At 32.6% G+C, this 25,912-nt stretch overlaps 1 protein-coding gene across 5 annotated transcripts; it reads left to right on the top strand.

The window, feature by feature from the left end:
* Window positions 1–3,744: 3,744 nt before the first annotated feature.
* Window positions 3,745–25,640, top strand: LOC145580078 (calcium-transporting ATPase 10, plasma membrane-type-like). 5 transcript variants are annotated; one of them, XM_081637413.1, is made up of 35 exons: window positions 3,745–3,872; window positions 4,163–4,435; window positions 7,263–7,379; window positions 7,463–7,502; window positions 7,794–7,903; window positions 8,681–8,812; window positions 8,910–8,999; window positions 12,007–12,076; window positions 13,250–13,320; window positions 13,504–13,587; window positions 13,668–13,745; window positions 13,831–13,902; window positions 15,061–15,144; window positions 15,265–15,347; window positions 15,435–15,543; window positions 15,641–15,696; window positions 16,835–16,877; window positions 16,956–17,039; window positions 17,231–17,368; window positions 17,940–18,005; window positions 18,080–18,178; window positions 18,808–18,918; window positions 19,469–19,639; window positions 20,266–20,325; window positions 21,468–21,632; window positions 21,793–21,909; window positions 22,073–22,171; window positions 22,456–22,593; window positions 22,716–22,816; window positions 23,903–23,948; window positions 24,110–24,244; window positions 24,599–24,706; window positions 24,805–24,896; window positions 25,058–25,156; window positions 25,413–25,640. In XM_081637413.1, coding segments are annotated over exons 2-35 (3,228 nt in total). In that variant the 5' UTR covers window positions 3,745–3,872; window positions 4,163–4,276; the 3' UTR covers window positions 25,414–25,640. The 5 variants fall into 5 exon arrangements, with proteins under 5 accessions (XP_081493539.1, XP_081493536.1, XP_081493538.1 ...); XM_081637410.1 differs by having other exon boundaries at window positions 25,058–25,161; XM_081637412.1 differs by having other exon boundaries at window positions 3,769–3,872; window positions 4,258–4,435; window positions 25,058–25,161.
* Window positions 25,641–25,912: the final 272 nt, after the last annotated feature.

Here is a 25,912-nt window from a genome sequence, read left to right as displayed (position 1 = left end):
TCTATGACTTTTATATCATGCCGTTTTTTAACAGTGCATGATATCGAAGAAAAGTTAAACTAATGGTTAGAGTCTTTTTATTTATTTATTTTTTTTTTTTTTAAGACTAATGGTTAGAGTGTTGTGATGATTAGTTTTATATATATATATATATATATATATATATATATATATATATATATATATATATATATATATATATATATATATATATATATATTCTATTAGTCATCTTCAATTACCACATTTTAGTCTAGCTTTGAAGGCGTTTTATCAAAATTGCATCTTATTATGACTTGTAACCTTCTTAAAATTTATCAAAACACTTTGTAATTAAAGGAAGCTTGCTTTTCTTTTTCATATAGCCTATATTCTGTAGGAAAGTAGCAAGTAATAAGGACAATTAATTAAATTACAAACAAAAAGAAACAGTGTATATATGAATGTTCTTTTAATAAATAATGACATATATCATCCTATTCATCAATGAGTGAGAAAACTACTAGTAAGAAATTTGATGATTTAATCATTTGATGAACCAACTACACTATAATCATAATGTAGTGTGTATGTACGGTTATGTACCAACTACTACACTCACTACTCTAATAGTCTACTTCTTTAAATACATGGGATGATTTACAAAAATATGGTTATTTTAAAATTTATTTACACTATTGCGTCGGAATGAAACTTATTTATGGAACTACCGTCCACGTAGGCTCGGATAAGTTTATTTTTTTATTTTTTTATTTTTCAGAGGAGGTAGCGGTTTTAGTACCTTTCGGTTTTACCCTTCATAAATTGTTACTCCGTATCTTTATTTATAGTACTAAACACAAACCGCTACCTTAAGTAGCGGTTTTAGACTATAACCGGTAACGGTTTGTCTCTAAAGAAAAAATTACCCCAAATGTATTACCGAGCCTACGTGGACTGTATTTTCGTAATTAAGTTTCATTCCAATGCAAAACCGTAAATAAGTTTTTTAAAAGCTATATTTTTGTAAATCATCCCATACATAAATCATGGTACATCGTCACCTAGCTCTAAATTCTAATGCTTGAAAAAAAAAATTTAATTTAAAAGGAAAAAAATTAAAATATCAACCAATCAACAAATTTTGAAAAACATTGACACAATAATTAATACGGAGTAACAATAGTTTTTTAATTTTGTTTTTAATCTTGTTTCACTTAAAGTAAAAGTCTTGACTTTGGAGGTGTCTTTTTAATATTATTTCTCATGACTTTCAAAGTATAAACATTGAATAAACAACTTTGGGATGAAATGAGTCGATGCCTAAGATGTAGTCTTTTGGTCATTAGCTCATAACGTCTTTTGGTCATTAGCTCATAACAAAATTTTTCCAATTTAACCAGAAATTTTAGGTTAGAAACACTACTTTGTAGAACACAATACTGAATATTGGGAGAGCTTTCTTTCGTCAAGAAGTGGAGAGACTCAATTTATTCAAATTCAAGTTTGTTGAACCCATACAATCCTATAATATCGAGCTAGATATTCTAAAAATAATTAAAAAAATTCTTTTTATAAATTATGGTACTTTGACTCTTTATTTCAAATTAAGTACCCATGCCATACAAATTCTTAAACGGACCTGGTTCACACTAATTTACTGTGGACCATTAACATTAGAGATAATATGATTGTTTTATTAATAAAAAAAAATAAGTCACTATATTAAAATAAAGGTTATTATGTTGAACTAAAAGTTAGTGTGACATTATAAAAGCTATAAAAGGTTAATTTTTTTAATGAAATTTTTAATATAATAGTCAATATGAATAATAAAAATCATTGTGTTAAAATTAGGTCACTATTCAACATAATGTCGTACTCTAAGTTCATAATAACATTAAAGGTCACTCAAATTTTTTAAAAAGGCTACTATGTTAAAAATAAGGTTACTATGTTAAAAATAAGGGTCACTATATTGAATATAATGCCAGTTACGTATGAATAAACCTTAGGTCCACAATAATATTATTGTGAATCAGGTCCACGCAAGATTTTCTGCCCATGCCAAATTGTTAATATTATGCCTTTGGTCTTTCTTGGTGTTTAACATAAGTACATTGGTTCAAGTAATATATTCTCTCTTTTTGTAGGGTTATTTCACATTTACTATTGTCCAATTTTTAATTTTTTTTAAAATAGTTTTTTTATTAATGGTAAGAAGGATCCTAGACCTTATCTGTTATAGTTTTTTGGTCTAATATTTGTGAGTCAGACACTAAAGTGTAGATGAAAGGGTTAGTAAAACCCTACCTCCATGCCCCTTCACTTGGTAGAATTCCAAACCTAGACCTTTACAATATCATTTTTTATTGAGTCAACACTTTGTTGGTACTCTTATCCAATTGTTGATGAGCAAATATCATTATTTATTGAAACTTTTAAAAAATTTAAGTAAGGAGTACATAACATAAATTATCCTGTATAAAATTTATATTTTGAAAACAATTTATATTTTGAAGCATTAATTAGGTCCCGTTTACTTCACCTTATTTTTACTGAACTGATATTATTTTTACTGAACTTAAATTATTTTTGCTGAACTGAAATCATTTTTATTGAAATAGAATTAATTTTCATGAAATGAAATTATTTTTCATCAACTAAAATTATTTTTCCTGAACTAAAATTATTTTTTCTGATTTTCTATTTTATATTTTTTTGAATAGTGATTTTCTAAAATTAGTTTTTTAAGGTGAAGTGAATAGGGCCTAACATGAATATAAATCAAATAAGGGGCTGTTCACATTTACTGAACTGAACTGATTGGAGCTGAACTGAATTGATTGGAGCTGAACTGAATATTTTATGAGAGAGGGAAATTAAGAACTGAACTGAACTGATTGGAACTGAACTGAAATAAACTGAACCGAACTGATTGGAACTGAACTGAACTAATTGGAGCTGAACTGAACTGAAATTAAGTAAATGTGAACAGACCCTAAGTCTAATTTTTTTTTAATATATTGATAACAAAATAAATATTTTAAATTTTAAATTTTTAAATAGTGTCACAAGTCAAGTAAAACAACTTGGTAATAAACAATGAAGATATCCTTTTATGTCGCTATTTGTTTGTATCATAGACAAAATTTGTTTTACTTTGTGTTAATGAATGAACCAAGATTTATTGCATTTACACATACGTTTAAAGTGTACTTATATTTCTATATATCTGGGTGTATATAAAGGTGTTAGTATATGATGGAATAAGTTATATATCTTATGATACATGAAAATTAAACAATATTTAAATGATCTGTTTTAAAAATTACTCCGTAAGGCAAATAATAAAGGACGAAGAGAGTACAACCTAATACGATTATCCCTAGTCGGTAAGGAGCTTTTTTAATACTCCCTCCGTCCCTGAAAGAACGACCCATTTGGGTTGATTACGCGGGTATTAAGAAAGTTAAATAAAAAGAAGTAAAAGTATATTGAAAAGATAAATTTACATGAGGTTTGTAAAAAAATAGAGAGAGAAAGTAATAAAATTACATGGAAAATCAAATTTTTATATAGGGAAGCTAATTTTGCATAAATATTGTTGCAAATTGTTTGATATTTTAATGCAAATGGATCATTCTTTTTGGGACTAAAATTAGGCTAAATGGGTCGTTCTTTCAGGGACGGAGGTAGTAGTACTAAAAACAGAAAAAAACTGTTGAAAAAAAGGAAAACAAAATCAATCAACAACATTAAATATGAAAAATTAACACTCATTTTGAACTTTCCTCGAAACTTCCCAGTTTCTTCATCAGCATCACCCCCACAAAGAGTGTTGCCAGAGAAAAAGCCAGGAAGAAAAAAGTAAAGAAAAATACAGATTGCTGGTATTCTTCTCTCCTTTGATTAATTATTTATACAATTTTTCTTAAACTTTTTTCTCTTTTGCTTCAATGAAGTAATCAACAAGGAATTTCCCAAAAAAAAAAAAAAAAAAAAATAAATTTAAAGCAATAAGGAATTTATTCCAAAGATTTTGATTTAAACATCTTCCTACCATATTAAATTAATATTTCCAAACTTTATACTGTATTTTTATTTTTCAAATCTTCTCTGTTTAAATTGCAAAATCTTTGCTTAAAAATTTGCTAATACAATCTCCTTGTTCTTCTGAAAGTTGGGTAGGAGAGAAAATTGAGTATAATTGTAAGAAATGCAGTAAAAAGTTGGTTCGAAATCTTAGAAAAATTGAGTGTCATCTCTCCTGCGAAGGTAAACTAAAAAGATATCAATGGAACTTGAGTTCAAAGGTTCGCCGTATCGCCGGCAAAAGGATTTGGAGAGAGATGGAAGCAGTCGAGGTGATTTCTCTGATGATGACGGCGGTTTTAGTCCCTTTGATATTACAACTACTAAGAATGCTCCTATTGAACGCCTCAAAAGATGGAGGGTATGTTTTTTTTTTTTTTTTGTTATTTTTTGAATTTTGTATTTTTGGATTTTTGATTATTTGTTGTAATTTTTGTATTTGTTTTGTGATTTTGATGTTAATTTGTTGATGGGTTTATATTTTTTGGAAGTATTTTTGATGGGTTTTTTGTAATTTGAGGAATGTGAATTTTTTTAGGGTGTTTGTTATAGATGAGATTTAGGGTGTTTGAAATCTAAATTGGGATTTAGAGTGGACTGCATTGTGATATTTTGATTTTAAAATCTGGGTAGGCTAGTAATTTGTGTTCAGATTGGTTGAAAAGGGGAAATAATGGATGGATTTTTAGGTTTTACTTGTTTTTGTATTTTTTTTAAAATATTTTTGTTAATATTTTTTGTATTTTGGGGTTCCTGTTAGGCTGTTACTCTGTTAGTGAATAGTGATGCTTGAAGATATAAAAAAGTGGGGGATCCCTTTACCTTCCTTGTACTCTCATGTCAAGCTAGACAGATTGACTTGTGAGAGTTGTCGATCAGTAGACTCGTCTTCTTTCCGAAATAAAAACTAAATAAAAATAAAATACAAGGGTGTCCTCCGGGTACATAATAACATACTCCTTCCGTCCTATAATATAGTTATTGTTTGTGTTTTTTTACGGTATTTAAGAAATAGGAGGAAAAATTGGATGAACTACATTAATAAAAATAAAAAGTACAATTATAGATAAAAGTTAGAGAGAGAAAGTGGAAAAAAGTACAAGACATGTGCAAATTTCAAGGGTAGTTTAGCAAGTACAACGAATAAAGTTAAAAAAATGAGGGTATAATAGTCTTTACATACTATTTAAAAAGAAACAGGAACAATTTTTTGGATCTCTAAAATAGGTAAACAAGAACTATATTATGGGACGGAGGGAGTACTACGTAAGTGTTATAGATGGGCAAAGGTATATCATGTGGTAATTTTGATAAATTTGATGAATATTTAAGGATGTTTTGGTAAATTGCCAATGGGGCTTCTCATGAAGATAAATGTTGCATTATAATAAAATCACAAGCAGTGGTATATCTAAAATTAAATACTCTGTATTAACTATTAACATTAAAAACATTGTGATTATTTACAAGTTTGCCACTGCTTTATTCAACTATGCTTATTTATTCCCTACAATCAAATATCATATGCTTAATGACTTAATCAACATTTAAGTAGAAAACAAAATACTCCCAAAATTTACAAGCCGTGGGCACTTATTTATTACTCCCGCTAGATATGTTAAACTGACTACTTGACTAGTAGTTTTATAATGTTGATTTAACTATAGGTTGTGGATTAGTGCTTGATTGCTTTAACCTTATTTGGGTTGCCTGCTGCATACATGTTCGTTACTTCCTTTGATTATTGTGTCTTGGTGGCTTGAGCTTACATCTTGTAGGGAAGATCTATCATACCAAAACAAATTTCATTGTACACTCAAAATGTTGAGTAGTGTAGCTAGCAGCATTCGGAGTCGAACAAAGTATTTTGGGGGTGGTAGGTTATTGCCATCCATTCCTTACAAACAATGGTTCTCTCTTTGTCCCTAAATGAAAACCCCATTTCATTTAAATTGCTTGTCCTCAAAATACAAGTCCTATCCCTCAATTTGGTGGGGGTTCATCATCCTAACAATTATTTTTTTTTTTTAAATTTTTATTTTTTTTAATTCACTTATATTAAATAAAGCCTCAATAGCCTAATTATATTTCCTGTAACATCCCTTAAAAACAATAGAGTATCCTCATTTTCATCATTTTTTTTATTCAACAATATTCAACTCAGCTATGATTAGGATAAATGGTGCTTTTATTAGGGATGGACCAAGAGTACTGTAGGTGTATCATAAAGTTTGTTTAATAAAACAAAACTCATATTTTAAAAGTACACTATTCTATTAGATTTTTAGCTGCTAAAATTAAATTAAATTTGGAAGAGATACTTCAATGAGTGCACATTGTTTGGTGCTCCCAAAACAAGACTTCAAATGCTATATAGTTTATAAAAAAAAAAAAAAAAAAAAAAAAAAAAAAAAAAAAAAAAAATACTCGATGTAGTCTCCATGCTATTCAACATTTTTAAACAATTCAATTAAAATTTCAGTAACTTCAAACTTATGCCAATGGTTAAAATAGAATTATGCAGTGAGGGATGCTTACTATCAAAGTTCGACAATTAATTTTTTTTACACTGTAGAAACAACTTCTATCATGAGTGGAATGTAGCGTGAATATCAAATTGGTAAGTTAAATTGTTGAGCAAGAGTGTTTCATGCACAATCGGGTGTGCTATGATGCTCAAGATTTTAACTTAATACTCTAAAGTGGCGTATGTACTTGAACACTTCAATAATGGGCAAAAAAGGATAATTAAGCACTTGCCTACTTAATACGGGGCAAGTAATTGTATATTATAGGACAATATCTTTTTCTCATGTCCCTAAAACAATGTTGTATGCTCATAACCATGTCTAGCATCTTCTAGTAAGCATTTTCCATTTTTCCTTATTCTTGGGATTCGATTTATATTCACGTGTGAGTCTTATACATCCAAATCTATATATCATAGCTTGATTTTATCCCATTTGAACTTGTTGGGTACGTCTACTTGAGCTGATTAGTGGAACTTATTGGGTACGTCTAGTTGAGCTGATTAGTGGAAGGTGTTTTAGAGGCTTAAGAAGGGCATGTAATAGTTACATGTGAACAGAATCTATTGGTCCCAGCTGCTGCAATTATAACTGCATTTAATTTTTGACCATGGTAAATATTTTGAGCTGAATAGCTGATTAAATATTTATTTCTACCAGCAAGCAGCACTTGTTCTAAATGCTTCCAGAAGATTCCGTTATACATTGGACTTAAAGAAGGAAGAAGAGAAAAAAGAAATAATAAGGAAGATCAGAACGCATGCTCAAGTTGTACGGGTATGTTTTTGAACTCTGGGGACTTTTCGTTTCTATTATGCCATTTATAGTTGTTTATTCATTTTTATTTGTTACTGTCTTAGGCTGCCAATCTGTTTAAAGAAGCTGCCGAGAGAGCAAAGGGTAATATATATATATATATATATATATATATATATATATATATATATATATATATATATTTTTTTTTTGTACTTTTATTTTTATAGAGATTTGCATTGGCAACTATGTCAAGGTTTACTTTGCTTGTCATGTACGATGCATATTTTTTGGCGGTATATGTCTATTTTTCCTTATCATGCTGAGTTATGCTCATCTCCTACATAGCATTTTGGCTAATTGGCTTGTGGTGCCATTTATGGACAGCACTCTGTATTTTGTTTATTATCTCACCTGACTTTTTGCTTTTCTCAGTAACCCAAGAGTACCCTGATGTTCCACATGGTGATTATGGAATTAAGCCAGATGAACTTGCTGCTATGTCAAAAGAACATGATTTGTCTGTTCTACAGCAGTTGGGTGGGGTAAGTTTGTTAGTTTTCAAATTTTATATCTGATTGGTTTAAACTATTGTTAAATATCATTTATTGCAGGCTATCTTAATATGCTGCAAGTGATCTATGTATAATTAATGTTTTGATCAGATTTCTTGACAGATTTAGAACTACCCTTTAAATTCATCTTAAACAAACAATGCTTGGTAAATATTCTAAAAGGAAAAGGCATCTTTTTCACCCAATTAAACGCAACAACTAATGATGGCTTGAGGTTGGTTTCCAGTGCCAAATTGTACACCTCAGCCTAAGATTATAGCCCGTTACTCCCTCCAATCCTACATGTTTTTTCCATTTGGAATCTAAACACTATTCACATTTTAAGAGAATCTTCTGAATGATTTCCAATATATAAAGAAAAAACATGGTCAAGTGGGGTCTTGTTTGATTCGTCTCGATGAGTACTTTCAGAATATCAAACTTTATAAATATGTAATTAGAGAGATATTAACAACTTAAAATTTGCATTAACTTGTCAAAGGATTATGGAAAGAATTTATAGATCAGAGGGTGTAGTAATTATGGATGTTGAGGACGTTTTGCTGAAAGGTGCTGAGTAGGATACATGCTCATGCAGCTGTAAAGAATTTATCTTCAAATCATCAACCAGTTAATCAGTTGAAGGATTTAGCATTTGTTTTTTTTTTAATCAATTATTTCTGTCGTCTGGTTGTGTATAAAGCTTTTAATTGGTTTTCAATGCAGTAAATATTTATTTTGACATGCATTATATGTTTTAAACTTTAGGTAACTCAATTAGCTGAAAAGCTTAAAACAAATTTAGAGAAGGGGATCCCAGGGAGTGATGAAGATATTCTGCAAAGGAAAAATGTATATGGAACAAACACTTATCCTCGAAAGAAGGGGCGAAGTTTTTGGGTCAGTTTTGCTGTTTTGAGGAGCATTAATTTGATTTCTCTAATGATGGATGTATATGTAATGTGACTTATCCGCTTAATTTTCTTACTTGGTTTAGCGGTTTCTTTGGGAGGCTTGTCAAGATTTGACTTTAATAATATTGATGGTAGCTGCCGTGGCATCTTTGGCTCTCGGTATTACATCAGAGGTGAGTCTGAAGCCTCTTCATTTTGTCAGTTTATTGTTAATTAAATAGAGTTTAGGAAAAGGAGTATTGATCTGTATGGTTCTGTTATTCTTAAGTAGTTAAGTGCATAAGCTATGTTATATTTTTGCACTCCTTGAGCTGCTTTAAGGTAATATTGGGGTTATGAACCCTAAGAGCTATTATTTTAAATTAGCTTGCCCAATATATTTTTTTATTTTTTAATTATTTTTTTTTTTTTTTTTTTTTTAATGAACTTCCATTTAGGCAGTCATGCAGTGTTTCTTTTAAGTGTTCAGCCTAAAGAGAAATGCTCTTTGGTTTTTAAAATTTTAACTGACAATTTTTTTTAATCATCAATTAATGGGAGCTCCGTTTGTGGATTATAGTTATTTTATTTTGGCTGTAGTTTCTTTGTCTTGTGCTTATTAATCTTATCAATTAGAGGGAATAATGAATTTTGGATTGATGTAAATTTCCATTTGCTCATAGCCACTATATATAATCTCAAGATCAGGATTAAGTATCTTTTAAAGCTTTGGTGTCTACCAAGTATTGACCAGTACCAAATGTTGTCTACTATTATCAAATTTAATGAACGAGGCCTTCTTATCTGCTGACAGGTAGTGCTATAATAACCAATAAAATATGGTATTCCGTAGTTAATTTATAACTCAATGTATATTAGGAACTTTTCTTTAAATTTTCATGCTATCAAATAACTCTATCTATTGAGTAAAGGGAAGGTTTGCTACGATGAATCGGTTGGTTCCGGTTCGTCTGTCCATTAGTGGATAAGGTGGTAAACTTAGAGGGTGCGTGCTTCTTAAAGGTAATGAATTGAAGGCCTAGGGAGGTTTTAATTTTTGTTTTATTCGTCTCTTACTATTGTTACTCCGCTTCGGATTAGAGTTTATAGTTTGGGGTAATGATTACTGATATAAACTCCCTCTTTGTTCTCTAAAGTTTGACTCACTTTCCATTTCGGGGCATTTGAGAAAGTTTGACTCACTTTTACTCTGTTCCTTTATTTGGCATACCTCTTTTACTACCTTGCCCTTCTTACCCCACTCTAGTTACCCCTTTCCACCCAAATCTCTCGTATTTTATCTACCTTTTTTACACTCACCCACCTTATGCTCCTTCAAACTTTATCCACTGTAATGAACTGTCTTAAGGGAAGAGTTTACGGGTAATTTAGTTTGTTAATAGTGATCACATGTAGTACATGAGAAGGGTAAATAGGCAATGTAATAAGAGATGCCACCTGTGCACATGAGACAAAAGAACTCAGTCTCGAATCATCTTTTTTTTTTTTTTTTTTTTTTTTTTTTTTTTTTTTGGAGGAAACAGTCTAGAATCATCCTAGGGAGGGAGAATGTAAGTATAAGAAGGGAAGAGAGATATTGAGAAAGAGGGGGTGAATTTTGTATGAGGGAAACCTAGAGAGAGTTATGGCCTCAAGCCATTGTTAGAGAGTGATAGCCTAAAGCTATTTTGAGAGTGATAGCCTAAAGCTATTAACCCTATCATTTTGTAACCCTTCCACCATTTTCTATCTATCAAAGCTTCAAAGTTTTGTAATTTGCTAGAAAAAAAATCAGAAATTCTAGCTGTTAAATTGGTTTTGTTGTGTGGCTGATCTGAATCCATTACATCCACATTTTTCTTACACCCACTCATTTTCACATACTCTCCTAGAAACAAGAGTCCATAGTATGTGAGTTTAACTTTCCGGAATGAGGGAATATATATAATCGAACATTAATCCAAACTATTGTGGGGCCCCTAAATTATTAATCTGCTCTTTGAATGCTTAAAGATATTGGATTTTTAGTGACTAAATTTTGGAATTTCAATGGAATATTAAGAAATTTTAAAGATAGGAAAAACTTGATTATGGGAGTGAAATTTGATTTTTTATTTGAAGCTATGGAGTGAAATGTGTTGAGGGAAGGGAGTATCGAGTTTAATTGTCTATCTGTCTATCAAAAAAATCTGAAAATAGATTTTTTCTTAATTAGAATTTAATAAAGCTTAGTTAAGCTACCCAACTAGGCTGAAAATAGATAGTTTTTCTAAAAGAAAAATCAACTGAATATCAGGTAGTTAAAACTCAATAACTAATAGGCTGTTTACAAATATTTATCATATAGTGAAGGGGAAGGGAGTGTAAAAGGTTGTGTACAAATTATGGACTTCTCCAAAATGCCCCTAAATGCTAAGTAAAAAATTTAAAAAATCACAATTTTGCATAATGTATTTTTAATAAGAATATTTAAATTACCCATTTTGTCGCAACTTAAAATCTTCCAAAAATATATAAGCCCAAGGAAAACTCAAAAAGTAAAAATAAAATAATAAAGTACAATAATTAAAGACTCCATCATTGCATAATCGTGACTTTCCTAATTAAAACTTATCATTCTTTAAAAAATAATTTTGTTTAATTAGTTACCAATCTTGTAGAATAACAAAGGGAATTCATTGTTTATCATACATCATGCTTAGCATCAAATTAGAGTATGAAACCTTTTAAAAAAATGTGACTGAGATGGACATTAAACCCGATACTCTGAACTTTCATTCATAAGAAAGGTAAATAACAATCTTGTGCAGTAGGAAAAAATGTGAAGTGTCCCTCTGAATTACATATTTTTCAATTTTTATAATATGTTTCTCTCACTGTATATGGGTGACGGTATTGAATAAATTGTTGAAGTAAAAAATATAAATTGCCATATGCGTCACTTGTAATAAGGCTAGTAATTCTTATGCAATGCAGCGGTCATTTATATTTTAATTTACTCTTTTATTACTCCGTATTTTCTAAGATGTAGAGCTTAGCTCACTTTTGAGATTTAAATTTATCCATGAATTTTTTATGCTAGTTATAGCTGATTATTAATTTTTTTTAAAGTTTCCTTGATGATGTGGAGTTTTTGTTTTTTTTTTTTTCCTTTTCTTTTTCTTAATCATTTGGGTGATTACCAATTTTGTTGTGTTACAGGGAATCAAACAAGGATGGTATGATGGTGGTAGCATTCTCTTTGCAGTTTTCCTTGTTATTGTTGTTACAGGTATATCTGCTTTTCTTGTCAAGAATCAAGGATGTCAATAATTTAATTAATTGCAATTGTTATTATTTTCTGTGAGCTGGCAGTCTTGATGAAAGTGATGGCAAGTCTATGTTATATAAGTATACATTGACAAGGGGTGAGCCATTACCAAGTCAGATGATCCAACCCCATACTTTCCTTATGATAGTGATCTTATCAATTGAACTGTTTTTTATTATGTACTTTTAGGAGGAACATGCTTTTGTAACCAAGTGTTGATCAATGAGAGAAACATTTAATGCATAAGATGAAATATGTTAGTGGCTTTAATGATACAAGGGATAGGTGATGAAGTTCTTGTGCTAAGAGTGCATAAATCATGGAGTAAAAGTAACAGATTGCAAGAATATATAGTAGTAATTGAGGCGAAGATAACCTACAAACATGGATGCATGTAAAGTAGCTCAGTCAGTTAAACTCTTGGGGGATGGTACCCACATTTGCCCTTTGTGGCTCTCAACACCAAAACAAACTTAGATGCATGTAAAGTCTGTTTAAAATAAATCTTTTTCCCACAAATTTTCGATGAATTGGTTTTTTTGACATCTATTTTCTGATTGTGATGTTACCTTTCTCTACCCTAAGAATATGGTAAAGTATGGCAGTTAGTATCTAAACTAAAGACATAACAAAATTTGTACAAATCTAGATTGCACAAGGTTTATATGAATATTAAATGCTAGTGATGACGTCATCAACAACATTACTCCAATGCCTCAAAGAAACCTTTGCAAAGTGTGGGGGTAAAGAGGGTTGCATGCATGATGTTATACCTTGTGATGAGTGAATATTGGAAATGGACATTGTGGAAATGCTAGGAAATAGGAATGGTTTTCAAAATTGATGTTGAAGTTTTTTATTTTATTTTATTTATTTATTTATTTTATGTTTTTTTATTTTATTTTTCCTGCCCTATATTTATATTATTTTATTTTATTTTTGTACAATTTTTTAATTTAATTTTAATTTGCATCTGCGGAGAAGTTATATACTATTTTTGGTTTTTTGTCATTGGAGCTTGTATATATGCAATATAATTTATATATAGCTATTTTTCAATCCTATGTTGTGTTACTAATTCTAAGGAGCTTTGAACTTTTTTTTTTATTTTTTTTTATTTTTTTAATCTTGCAGCCGTCAGTGATTACAGACAATCTCTCCAGTTTCAGAATCTGAACGATGAAAAAAGGAATATACATCTGGAGGTATTTAAATACCTGAACATTTTCTTTCTACCATATTAATTACAAGTACCTCAAGTAGGAGTAGCCTCATTGGACTTTTTCCCCTTTCATGCATGCACCATTAAATTATTGTTGTATGCTCGAAACATAATTTCCTTAATGTTGCTGTTAAGTGTTAATCGTCTCTAATATATGTATGCACAGGTTATCAGAGGGGGTAGAAGGGTGGAGATTTCAATCTTTGACATTGTTGTTGGAGATGTTATACCTCTTAAAATTGGTGATCAGGTGAATATGTTACTCCATTTTTCTCTTTATTCTTGCTAGTTTGTTTCAAGTGTATGCATATTGATTTGAATTGTCTATAGGTGCCTGCTGATGGAGTGCTAATATCTGGTCAATCTCTTGCAATTGATGAGTCAAGTATGACTGGAGAGAGCAAGATTGTAAGCGACTTCCTATTAGTAGTCCTTGATACTATGTACTAAGCTTTGTTCTAAATTTTGTACTGTTTGAACTGGACTTCTGCAGATTACCAAGGATACAAAATCACCCTTCTTAATGTCTGGCTGCAAAGTAGCGGATGGCTACGGAACTATGCTGGTAAATTTTGAACCCGTAGTTTTATGTAGACCAGCGGTTATAATTTTATGACTGTCTTGAGACTTATCCTGGACAACAGCCTTCTGTTAAAATTATGAATATATTTCATCCTTATTGCTATTTTTGATGATGCATTTTACTCTACATTTCTGACATTTGAATTATGTTGGTGTGGTGAAGTAAAAATATTGCTCTTTTCCCAAGTGATTATTTTAGTTTCTAGGAGTATTTGATTTGTCTTTAATGGGTTTCTCTGGTTTTTCTCTATCGCTTTCCGTGATTTGTTTGACTCTATAAGTTTCTGTAACTATTGGTTTCCTCTTTTTGAAAGAGTACTGGGAGGTCTGGGGCTGTTGATAGAGTATTTTTTTTTGTATAAGCTGAATTTTATTGTGAGCTGAGATTACTGAAAGAGGTTGCTTATGATTAGGATACTTAGGAAATTCTACCAAAAATTTATGTCAGGTTGAGTATCTGATCATGATGTGTGCATTTAAATGCTTCCAACATAAATTTCTCCTTGGATTAGTTTATGTGTTGTGCCCCTTCATGCCCTTGGTAATCTGCAAAAGTCCACTTTCTGGCAATACAGATAAAACATGAAGGTGCAAGATACAGCATCCAATCCAAGGAGAAATTAGGGATTTGAAGGTGTTTTGAGATTATAAGGTGGGGAAAGCATCTGCTATGAATGGTGGTCATTCCTGGCTATACTTGAGTAGTCGAGTAGTGGAATTCTTTACTAGTAATTATCTGAAATGTGGGAGAAGTCATAGTTTTTTCTGTTCAAAGATTGATATGAGGGCTTCTGACGACTGTTTGAAATTTTTACATGATTTGTAAATTGTCAGTGCACCTTCCATTATTGTAGCTTATCTTGACTTCTATACCATATAGCATAAACAGCCTATTCATATGAGTAGGCTGTTTATGCTTTCCCATTATAGCTTAAGTTTCTTGTTGTCTTTCCCAAAGCCTAATTGCACTTGTTATTATGCTCTGGATTAAGTTGTTGAGACATCTCAAATTGAATTTTAAAGGTCTTGTGAGCTCACAACTGTTTTATTGTGATTCTAGTTGTAAATTATTTTAGACCCTTGGCATGGGATCTCGGTTTGAAAGGATGTGTCTGACTCTGAAGTGTACAATTTGTTTCAGGTCACAAGTGTAGGTGTAAATACGGAATGGGGTATGCTTATGGCCAGTATCTCAGAAGACACCGGGGAAGAAACACCATTGCAGGTAAGTTCTTTATAACATATGTGTTGCCATCAACAGATCTGTAGGTCTTTTTCTGGTTGTTCTTTTTTCTTTTCTTTCTTTCCTTCAATCCTTTTTTTAATAAAAATGTATCTGTCACAGGTGCGTCTGAATGGCCTTGCGACTTTTATCGGTATTGCTGGTTTAACTGTGGCCTTTGTTGTTTTAGTTGTCCTTCTTGCTAGGTAAGATAATTCAGTTCTCAATTGTACATTCTATCCTCCGGCTAAAGCTACACAAAAATAGTTAAAGTAATATATGTCCTTGTTTAGGTACTTTACTGGTCATACAGAAGATGCTAATGGAACTCCACAGTTTCAGAAAGGAAAGACAAGTGCAAAACATGCTATAGAAGGAGTCGTCAAGATTGTCACTGTTGCTGTATGTACAACTTTCATGCATACATTTGTTTTTTTTTGTTTGTTTTTGATACATATGTTGTCAATTTTGTGGGCATTACAACTTCTTGACATTCCAGGTGACTATTGTGGTTGTTGCTGTGCCTGAAGGTCTTCCTTTAGCTGTCACCTTAACGTATGTCTACTATCCTCTTCAATTCTTCATTCATTTGGTTTTTCTTATGTGGACTCCAATATAAGGAATTGAACATTTCTGTAATCTTGTAATTGTTAGAGGTTCTTTTGGTGATATGTACCTTTTTGCTTCCCTTCTTTTTACGTTTATGACTGCTTTCATGGGCCTTAATCATGTTGCCCCGAATCTTCTTTTTATCTTATATACCGGTGTTGGATTCTACGACATGGGTAAACACTCAATAGAGTCCTTCATTTTAAAGCAGAGCCACTAGGAGTCTTAACGTAAAAAACCCAAAGTTTAACACATTTTGCACACCTGTATCCGACACAATATTTGAACTCAGAGTAACTTAAGTCTTATAATTTTAGATTATGTGACAATCTGTGAATACAAGTGAGTCGGTTTTGACAGAGATCATCACTTAAGTTGTAGGCTTTTTCAATTTAAAAAAATTTAGTGTGAAGAGATACTTTGGTCCCTTTTTTTTGCTATGAGTATTGAAAAAAGCTATGCAGAGAGGGTTGGTTCCTATATGAGGGCACCTATCACCTATGTGTTAAATTTGAGCTGGGTTGGGCTTGGGCCAAAAGAGCATTAAATTTAAATATGCGGCAGGATACTCTGTGCTAGAAGTGTTTGCATCCTGAGTTTCATTCTGCATTGTAAATGGCCATATCTGGGATTTCCATTATGACAATGTTGTCCCTTTTATCCACCCCTATCCCATAAGGTGGCAAAAGGAAACAGTTGATTATTTTTTGACACAAATAGGGAATTGACTTGACATAATTTGTCCAAGGGGAAAGATTGCTCTTTTCTTTTCTGCGTCTTCTGCTGTCAAGCTCTGTTTGATATAGCTTGTATAATTTTGAATTATTCTCAATACTTGCTCATCTTGTTTGGTTCAATATTGCACTTATCATACAACTGTATTTCTGGACATTTATTCTGCTAGGCCCTGTTCTCTTCACCTTCAAATAATAATAATTTCAGTTCAGTAAAAATAAGTTCAGTTTAGTAAAAATTATTTTAGTTAAGTAAAAATAATTTCTATTTAGGAAAAATAAGGTGAAGAGAACAATTGTTTATTTTTATATTCTTCTCATTGCCGATTCATTTCATGATTTATTTGCAGGCTTGCATACTCGATGAGAAAAATGATGAGGGACAAGGCTTTGGTGTGTAATCAGGCTTTATTAGGTATTAATTGTGGATTTGATGATCTTGTGATTTGATCAAGTCTTATTCTCCTACAGGTACGGAGGCTTTCGGCTTGTGAAACCATGGGTTCTGCGACTACAATATGTAGTGACAAAACTGGAACGTTGACCCTGAACCAGGCAAGGCTTTGATCAGCCAAATAATAATAATTTCAGTTCAGTAAAAATAAGTATCAGAAGTTGTAATTGCTGTGCCTTGTGTTAAACTGTTAATTGTTTATGGAATGACTAAGCTTGTAGTGTATTTGTTGTAGTGTCTTATTGAAATGGGCATTACTGTACATCTCATATTTCTGTCTAAATCATTGCAGATGACTGTCGTGGAGGCTTATGCCAATGGGAAGAAAATTGATCAGCCAAATGATGGTTCATTGTTGTCTCCTATGTTGTCCTCTTTACTCAAAGAGGGCATTGCGCAGAATACAACTGGCTGTGTTTTTCTTCCCGAGGTTAGCTAGATCGATTATAACACCTTCAATTGTCACTCTGACCATTCTGTTAGCTTTGAAAATTCCCTTTCACAACTGCTTAAAGTCCCTTGGTCGTTTACTGAATTTTAAATTATACTTACTCCAATATTTTTTTTTTTAAAGAAACTATTGTGTTTCAACATATCTTCTGTCGGATATATATGTTTGCTTTTCACATTAATTATCTATTATTGTGGAAATGGTTGCTTAGCTGGAAGTGTTTATTTCCCACTCTCTCTCTCTATTTTTTTTTTTTTTTAATCTATGACATGGCTTATTTTATGTTTTCTAGTGTTTGTAATAATTGCAAAATCGGTATGCTAAATATGTGTACCTGCTATTGTTGATATTCCGTTGTATGCCTTGTCCTCTTGTTTTCCATGCTGGGGTCAACACTGCTGCTGAATCAGGAGTCTTACCTCTCTTACAATAGCTGAAAAGCTGTTTAGAAGTGCCCCTGGAAAAATATAATTAATGTTAGTAATAGTTATTATCTCTAAAGATCGGAAGCACTAAGCTGTGGCCGTGTTATTTTTCTGTTAAAATGCAGGGTGGGGGGGATATTGAAATCTCTGGATCACCAACAGAAAAGGCCATCCTTTCATGGGCAGTTAAGGTACATAAATTGAGATATTGGTATTGGAAGTTGTTGATTTTTATTCTACAACATTATTAACCTGAAATTTTCAGCTCGGAATGAATTTTGATGCTATAAGAGCGGAATCTACGATTATCCATGCATTTCCATTCAACTCAGAGAAAAAACGAGGAGGTGTTGCAGTTAAAATAGTAAGTTTGTGACAGAATCTTATTTCAACCCAGTTCTTTTGCAATTTTCTATTTTTTGTTTGCTTACTGGTTTTTCTGTTGTAAAAAATGATGGCAAGCATTTCTTAGTTAAGCTACACCAAAATACAACCCAATTGCTTGAAGTTGTGTCCTAATAAGTTATGCAGTATATGTTAGTGGTAAATGCTAGTAATTGTTGGCGAAGATTTCTTGGTTAAGTACACCAAAATATTATTTAATTGCTTGAAGTTGTGACTAATTAAGTTAGATACTACACTTTAGCGGTAAGCTAGTTATTAGTTTACAAAAAGCAATTAAGTGTTAATATTGAGACTCTTAATCCTGTTAATTGAACGGCATGAGCTAATTATTTGTGTAATGGTCAGTAGTTCGAAATTATTATATGAAATTGACATTCCCCGGCTTGCTTAATTAATATTTAGGTAATGTCCAAGTCAGTAAACTAAGAATGACCCTGGGCTGTCCTTCTGTTTGGCCTATTCTACAATATTTACTAAAATGTAGTGAGAGTGGGTACTTGATCAGATTGCTATTTTCACCATTCTTTTATCATTCTTTTTCTTTTCTTTATTCTTTTTGTAATTTTTTTCATTTGATGTTATTTGCAGCCTGGTTCTGAAGTCCATGTACATTGGAAGGGGGCTGCTGAAATTGTCCTTGCTTCGTGCACCAGATACTTGGATGAAAATGACTCCATGGCTTCGCTGGATGAGCAAAAGGTGAATAAGAAAATGTGGTGCCATAGTATATGTTTTGCTTTACGTGTAGTCCTAATTAGTCATTTTGTGGATGACTATAAGGAGTAATCACTTTTGGTTCATGTAGCCGACCCCACTTTTGGGATTATGGCTTTGGTTGATTGAACTCTTTCAATCTTGAAGACATAATTCCGTTTTCCCTTCCCCCTCTGGCCTCTTCTGATCTTGTATGCTGGCTGAATCTATTGGGCTGAAGAATTTTTTTGTTCTTCCCTTCTGTTTTTTTCCCTGTTTTCTTCCAACTTTCTAGTGTACACAACAATGTGCAAAGCCGTATAATTGGGCAAATGTTTATGTATCTATGTTTGAATTGAGGCCATTAATAATTATTTTAGGCCCCCTTCTCAACTGTACAGGATTCTGGGCTTATTTTTAGATGACTGAAATTCCTGCGTAGTTTAGGGTAATATTTGTATGACAATAAATAAAATTGGCATTATGGTAGGTGTGCATGCACTCATATGTAGTATTTACATGATGTGTGGTTTTAACTGTCTACCTATTTTTGCAGTTGGCATTTTATAGGACGGCTATTGAACAGATGGCTGTTCAAAGTCTTCGTTGTGTTGCCATTGCATATAGACCAGTTGAGCTGGATAAAGTGCCGTCTGATGAAGAGCAACTATCTCAGTGGGCGTTGCCAGATGATGATTTGGTTTTGCTGGCAATTGTTGGTATAAAGGTATAAGATCTCTTGGACTTCTTGGATGTACTTTCCTTAAGTTAACATGAGTGTCGAAAGTTTTGTCAGTGTTGAATCATAGTTTATTATCGCAATTATTTTCACTGTTGAAGGATATTTGTGTTCTATGTAAAACCACTATTTTAAGCTTTTGCTAGACTAGGATATTCTCAGTGCTAGCTATGACTAGTCCAAAAGGTCAATGCTGGAAATCAGATCCATGTCCTTGAAGTCTTATCTTAATCTATATTGTTATAATGGGGCAAGCTAATAGATTTGGACTTGTCTGAACAATTGAATTACTGTTGCTAATGCTTGTATTAGCCGTGTCTGTTAATTAGTCAATTACTCTGCACTCTGTAACCTATGTCTTTTCAAAGTGGTTCCCAATTTGGGACAGTTTCTGAAGTAACAGTAATAAGGAGAGGTTAGCTTCATCAAATGCATATGTTTTGCTTCTTATTTACCTGTTAATTATTCTCTTTATGTTGCTTCCTTTCGTTTCAAAACTGCTGGTACTTGATTTGGTGCTTTCCATGTTTAAGTCGACTTGCGCTGGTAATATGGAGTTGAATGCCATTAAAATGCTTCACCAGAATTTAACTAGTCTAATAATTAATTTGTAGGATCCATGTCGACCTGGAGTCAGAGATTCAGTTGAGTTATGCAGGGCTGCTGGCGTAAAGGTATGTGTCTGAAGTTGCGATTTATTTTATTGTACTGCTAAATTTATGATCCCCCCCCCCCCCCCCCCCCCCCTCCCTCTCTATATTTTTAAATTCCCAAGTTTGCTATATCTGAAATTCTGAATTATCTAGAATGACATAGTTAACATTGACCCTGGCCCTGTGCATCTGCATTAGCTAGCTTACTATGCCAAGGTTTTTGAACAGGTGAAACTAGCATTGTCAAAAAAAAAAAAAAAAAAAAAAAGAAAAAAAAAAAAAAGCAGGTGAAACTATCAGACTATTCAACACATGCATGAGGTCCGTTCAATTTTTACTGGAATGTGGAAGCAAAGATAATATTTCTTCCATTCCATTTTTGTTGACGCATTTCTTTGGGCATGTTTGCCAAATGTCAATCTAACATTATCAAATAAATAAGAAAATTATAAATTATATATTGAGGCAAATTAAATAAGGCTGTAAGGCCCCACATGAGTATTTTTTTTTTTTAATTTCCTTGTTCATTAAACACATAAGGATGCCAAATTAACGTATGTGAATACTATTGCTGCCGTAAGCCACTTAATCAAAACATGTCAACAAATGAAATGGTGGAAGTATATATATTTTGTGTATCAAGTTTTATTGAATTTTAATGAGTTTGACATTGTTTTGGGTCTTTTGGCGACATAATAATCCACCTAAGTAACAAGCTAAAGCTTGTTTCCCTTTCTTAATTATAAAGGTCCACACTATTCCATGAACATAACACAGTAAGTCCAAGACCCAAACTAACATGTGTAATAAATTAAGGATTGTTTGTGTCAAAAAATTATGAGAAAAACTAGGGTGTTTTATAATCCAGTGTGCGTTAAAAACTTTTTTGACTCACTTCCAATTATATTATTAATCATAAAATGATAATATTCGAGGATTTTCATTTTTCAAAATTTTGGTGAGTTAGATCAGAATATAAGCAGTGGTTTTTAATGAGTTTTAGGGGCGCATATAGCTTGATTTGTGTGAATGGCAGGGACTTCTGTTTTTTTTTTTTTTTTTTTAATTTTTTTTTTATTTTATTTCCTTGAGCTGCAATTTTTTTGGATTCAGAATCTTGTATCTTGACAATAATAATAATTGTGTGGATCTCATTGCTTTAGGTGCGCATGGTCACTGGTGACAATCTTCAGACTGCTAAAGCAATAGCTCTGGAGTGTGGCATTCTAGCTTCAGATGCAGATGCTAATGAGCCAAACTTGATTGAGGGAAAGTCATTTCGTAGCATGTCGGAATCTCAGAGAGAAGAGATTGCAGAAAAGATATCTGTATGCACTTTTACTTCATTTACTGATGTCATATTTATATGCTCTGCTTAACTTCCTGTGAAAGAATTGAACTATTAACCTTTGATAGAATTTCTTAAATAATAAAATTATAAGTAAGTTCGACTGACAGCAGCAACTAACTGCATTTGCTGATGTACAGGTTATGGGTAGGTCTTCACCTAATGACAAACTTTTGCTTGTCCAAGCTTTGAAGAGGAGGGGTCATGTTGTAGCTGTCACTGGTGATGGAACCAATGATGCTCCAGCATTACATGAGGTATTTCATAATCCTATATATGTGTATCAGGATCTCTTCTATCCTTATCTCTTTTTCTTGTTTGCAGACTAACCTTCTGTCATTTGTTTATTCTGGTAGCAAACTGCAAATCTTTTCTTATTTGGTATAACTGAAATTCTACCTTTTTTTTTTTTCGCTCTAGGCAGACATTGGTCTTGCAATGGGTATTGCTGGTACTGAAGTGGCAAAAGAAAGCTCCGATATCATCATCTTGGATGATAATTTTGCTTCTGTTGTTAAGGTAGGTTGGTCCCTGTTAGTCTGTTGATCGAAAGAAGTAAATCTCATTTCACTTAGTAGTCATGATGCATGTGGTCCCTCAAAATATAATGATGTTGCGGAGATGTCAATCAACTTAAACTTGCTGTATATATTCTGAAAGCTTAGGTCAAGACAAAATTATATTTATCAACTTTATATTTGCTACTAGGAGGCTTCTTTAAGTGAAAATCTTTTTTCTCTCTCTATTCATATTATTATATGTTGTGTATGATTTGATTACATTAATGCTTTAAACTCTTTCAGGTTGTTAGATGGGGTAGATCTGTGTATGCAAACATTCAGAAATTCATTCAGTTCCAACTTACAGTCAACGTGGCTGCCCTCATTATAAATGTTGTTGCTGCATTTTCTTCTGGTGATGTCCCATTGAATGCTGTACAGGTAGCTGCCTCTCCTGTTTTTTCTATCCTTTGGAAGGATATGTGCATTTTCCTAGTCTTGCGTTGTGTAAAATCTGTCCAATGACTGTCTTCACTCTTCAGTAATATTATATTATTTTGCAGCTTCTTTGGGTCAATCTGATAATGGATACTCTAGGAGCACTTGCATTGGCTACAGAACCACCTACAGATCATCTTATGCACAGACCTCCTGTTGGTCGAAGGTTAGTACTGGAAGCTTAATTTTTGGAAATACGTTTATTCTGCTCAATATGATTTGTTATAATACAGGAAATCTACTGTCCATCCATAGACTTGCTTCTCTTGTTTGTGATCTTTGTATCATGAAGCTTCTCTGCAAATGAGTTTCAACTTGACTATATTCTGATGTATCAGCTGTTACCCATACATAACACGAGCCATATTGTAGGGTATGAGTGGGTGGGAAATCAATCCTGTAAATGAATGAGTTTGGTTCAAGAGAGCTAGGTAGCGTGGGAATGGGAATAAGAGTGGAGACAGGGAAAGTGGAAGTTCTTGAAATCCAAGAATCGAGGAAACATTTGACTATAAAAAGCTTTAAATTTTTATTTTTTAAAAAAGTAATACAATCCAAATTTTCTTGTATAGTTAGATCTTTAAGAGACCTTCTGAGTACTTAGGCCTGCTTTTACAAACCTACAGGCTGATATTAACAAGTGATACCCATAAACAAACTATTTTACTGTGAGACAGATCAGTAAGAATAAGAGAAGAGTTGTGAGAGTTATCACCAATATTGAGTCACCATATTACCACTAGACAACCAACAAACTTCTGTGACTAGTTGATGGGTACATGAGACACGGATATGCTTGACACATCTACAAGAGAGCAATTCTGGATTAAGGAATCAGTCCACAGTATTATTTTTTCCGGCAAGGCCTAGGTGCGCTATCAAATATTGATTGCACATTAGCTTAATGATGTAAAAAAGAAAGATCCTTATCTAAGAAAAAATGGACATTGAAATTTGAGGTGCCAGATGTTTACATGCTATGATGTACAAAAGAAAATTCAATCTAAGAAGATATGGAGAGGTTAAGCTAGCATTTGTGTGAAATTATATGAAGCTTGAGAACCAGAACGCACCTTCTATTGCTTATTTACACATTGCTGTAAATTCTCATTGGGATTGCTTCTATTCTTTGGCCTTGTTGCTTTCTTTTCCTTAGTGTTAAATACTTCGTGAACTGGTTATCAAGCAATTCATCTAAGTTAATTCTTTTTAGTATTCTGGAAAATAAAAATCTTTAACACTATTTTTGTAGGGAGCCTCTTATAACAAATATTATGTGGAGGAATCTATTGATACAGGTCCGCTTCTCATTTTGTTCTATTGCATAAAGTTCAGATTATCTTTTTATAGTTGAACTGGTTTATGTTCAATGTTTTTGCATGTTATAACTTGTCTGATTTTTTTTTTTTTTTTTTTTTTTTTTTTTTTTTTTTTTTTTTTTTTTTAAATGAAATTATAGGCTGTGTATCAAGTGATTGTTCTGCTTATACTCAACTTCCAAGGTCGAAATATCTTACATTTGCGGCATGATACCACTGAACTTGCTAACCAAGTAAAGAACACTGTGATCTTCAATGCATTTGTCCTTTGTCAGGTGAGTGGTAGTGGAAATTTCTTTTTTGTACTGCAATGCAGCTTGTGTGGCCAATTATTCAGAGTGTAGCCATATTCTAGCATCTATGATTTCAGTTTAGTGAATATGAAATGTCAGAGGACAAAAATATTACTTGGGATACCATCACGAAATCCTTTCATAAATCAAATCCTCCTTTCGACGAAAAAAAATTGTTGTTCAGTTAATAGCCAAATTCAGAGAAGGAGGGGGGGGGGGGGGGGGGGGGGGGGAGATCTGCTTAGATTTCTTATGGTTCTCTTTTGGTGTTTGGATAAATTCATTGACTTAGGTTGCCGAAGTACTGACACTTTGATGCAATTTGATGATGCACAGATATTCAATGAGTTCAATGCTCGTAAGCCCGATCAAGTCAATATATTTGACGGAGTTATTAAAAATCAATTGTTCATGGGAATAATAGCAGTAACTTTAGTACTTCAGGTAAAGCTGGTGAAATTATGTGTATGCATTATTAGTTATAAGTTGGCAGCTCTAATTTTTCTTTTCGGGTTTGTTTCGTTCCGTCATGTATATTGCAGATTGTGATAGTCGAGTTCCTTGGCAAGTTTGCTAAAACTGTAAGGCTGAACTGGCAGATGTGGCTTGTCTGCGTTGTCATTGGTGCTATCAGGTACCTTTTTTAGATTTTTTATTTTTTTTTATTTTGTCCTCTCATATTTGGTTTGTCTACGTTCTCCCTTTTTCATTTTGGGTTCACCATCTCTTTCTTTTGACAATGAGCTCTAAAATAACTTTTGACTGATATCTTCTTCTGATCTTTTCTTGAACTAGTTGGCCTCTTGCCGCCTTGGGGAAGTTGATTCCGGTACCGAAAACTCCGTTGAGCAATTATTTAAAGTGCGGAAGGTCCCAACAGAGAAGTCGTCATTAGTAAGGTTCACCACCACCACCCACCCACCCCCCCCCCCCCCCCCCTCTCTAAAAATATTTGGCCTGTGAAATATTCTAATTATATCAAAGGGTAGAAGTGCATAGCTTTGATCTCTAATTAAGTTTGAGGAGTTCTGGAACATGCTTGTAAATGCCTTGAGGGTGGTTATCGCCAATATTAATCTTGTGTCTCTGGATAGTTGAAATAGCATTTATCCAAACCTGCTGATTTGTGCCCTTTGTTATGCAATTTCAGGTAGAGAGAGAAGACAGGGCATCCAGATGACAGTATACTATACAACAAAATTAGATGATAGCTTCAGATTTTCTGCTTACTTTTGCTTTTGGCGACTAAAAACATACGCACTGACTTGTGGATAGAAATTTTCTTGCTAATTTCTTGGGTGCCAAATCCTTTGTACACAGATTTAATTGATGATTTTCACCTGACCACTACATATTTTGTCTGGGTTGTTGATCATGATTGTGAGTTGTTGGTGTGTTGTGTTCATGGATAGTTAACTTTTGTTCTAGCTGGGAATCAAAAGGCAATATGGCAAAAATTGGGATTCAAGAAACAATTTCTCATGTCGTTTCCATGGAAAGTGTTTATATTCGCGGCAAATAGCTGGGTTTTGAAGCATGATAAACATGATAATTGTTCTGTGTTTTTTTTTTCCCAAGCAACTTTCTTTTTTTTGGTCCTCATACGATTGATTATACAATATTAGAGAAAATTTGTAAGTCAAAGTTTGT

This window comes from Chenopodium album, chromosome 14, assembly GCF_948465745.1.
Source record: "Chenopodium album chromosome 14, dcCheAlbu1.1, whole genome shotgun sequence".
NCBI classification, from domain to species: Eukaryota; Viridiplantae; Streptophyta; class Magnoliopsida; order Caryophyllales; family Amaranthaceae; genus Chenopodium; species Chenopodium album.
The sequence above is the reverse complement of the archived record's forward strand: the minus strand, read 5'-3'. Positions and strand labels throughout refer to the sequence as shown.

Bases quoted from the DNA above. Each gene is read 5' to 3' on its own strand.
- LOC145580078 (XM_081637413.1), top strand. From the start codon at position 4,277: ATGGAACTTGAGTTCAAAGGTTCGCCGTATCGCCGGCAAAAGGATTTG. The intron at 7,904-8,680 runs GTAAGTTTGTTA...TTTAAACTTTAG, and splicing joins TTCTACAGCAGTTGGGTGGG to GTAACTCAATTAGCTGAAAA. The intron at 9,000-12,006 runs GTGAGTCTGAAG...GTTGTGTTACAG, and splicing joins CTCTCGGTATTACATCAGAG to GGAATCAAACAAGGATGGTA.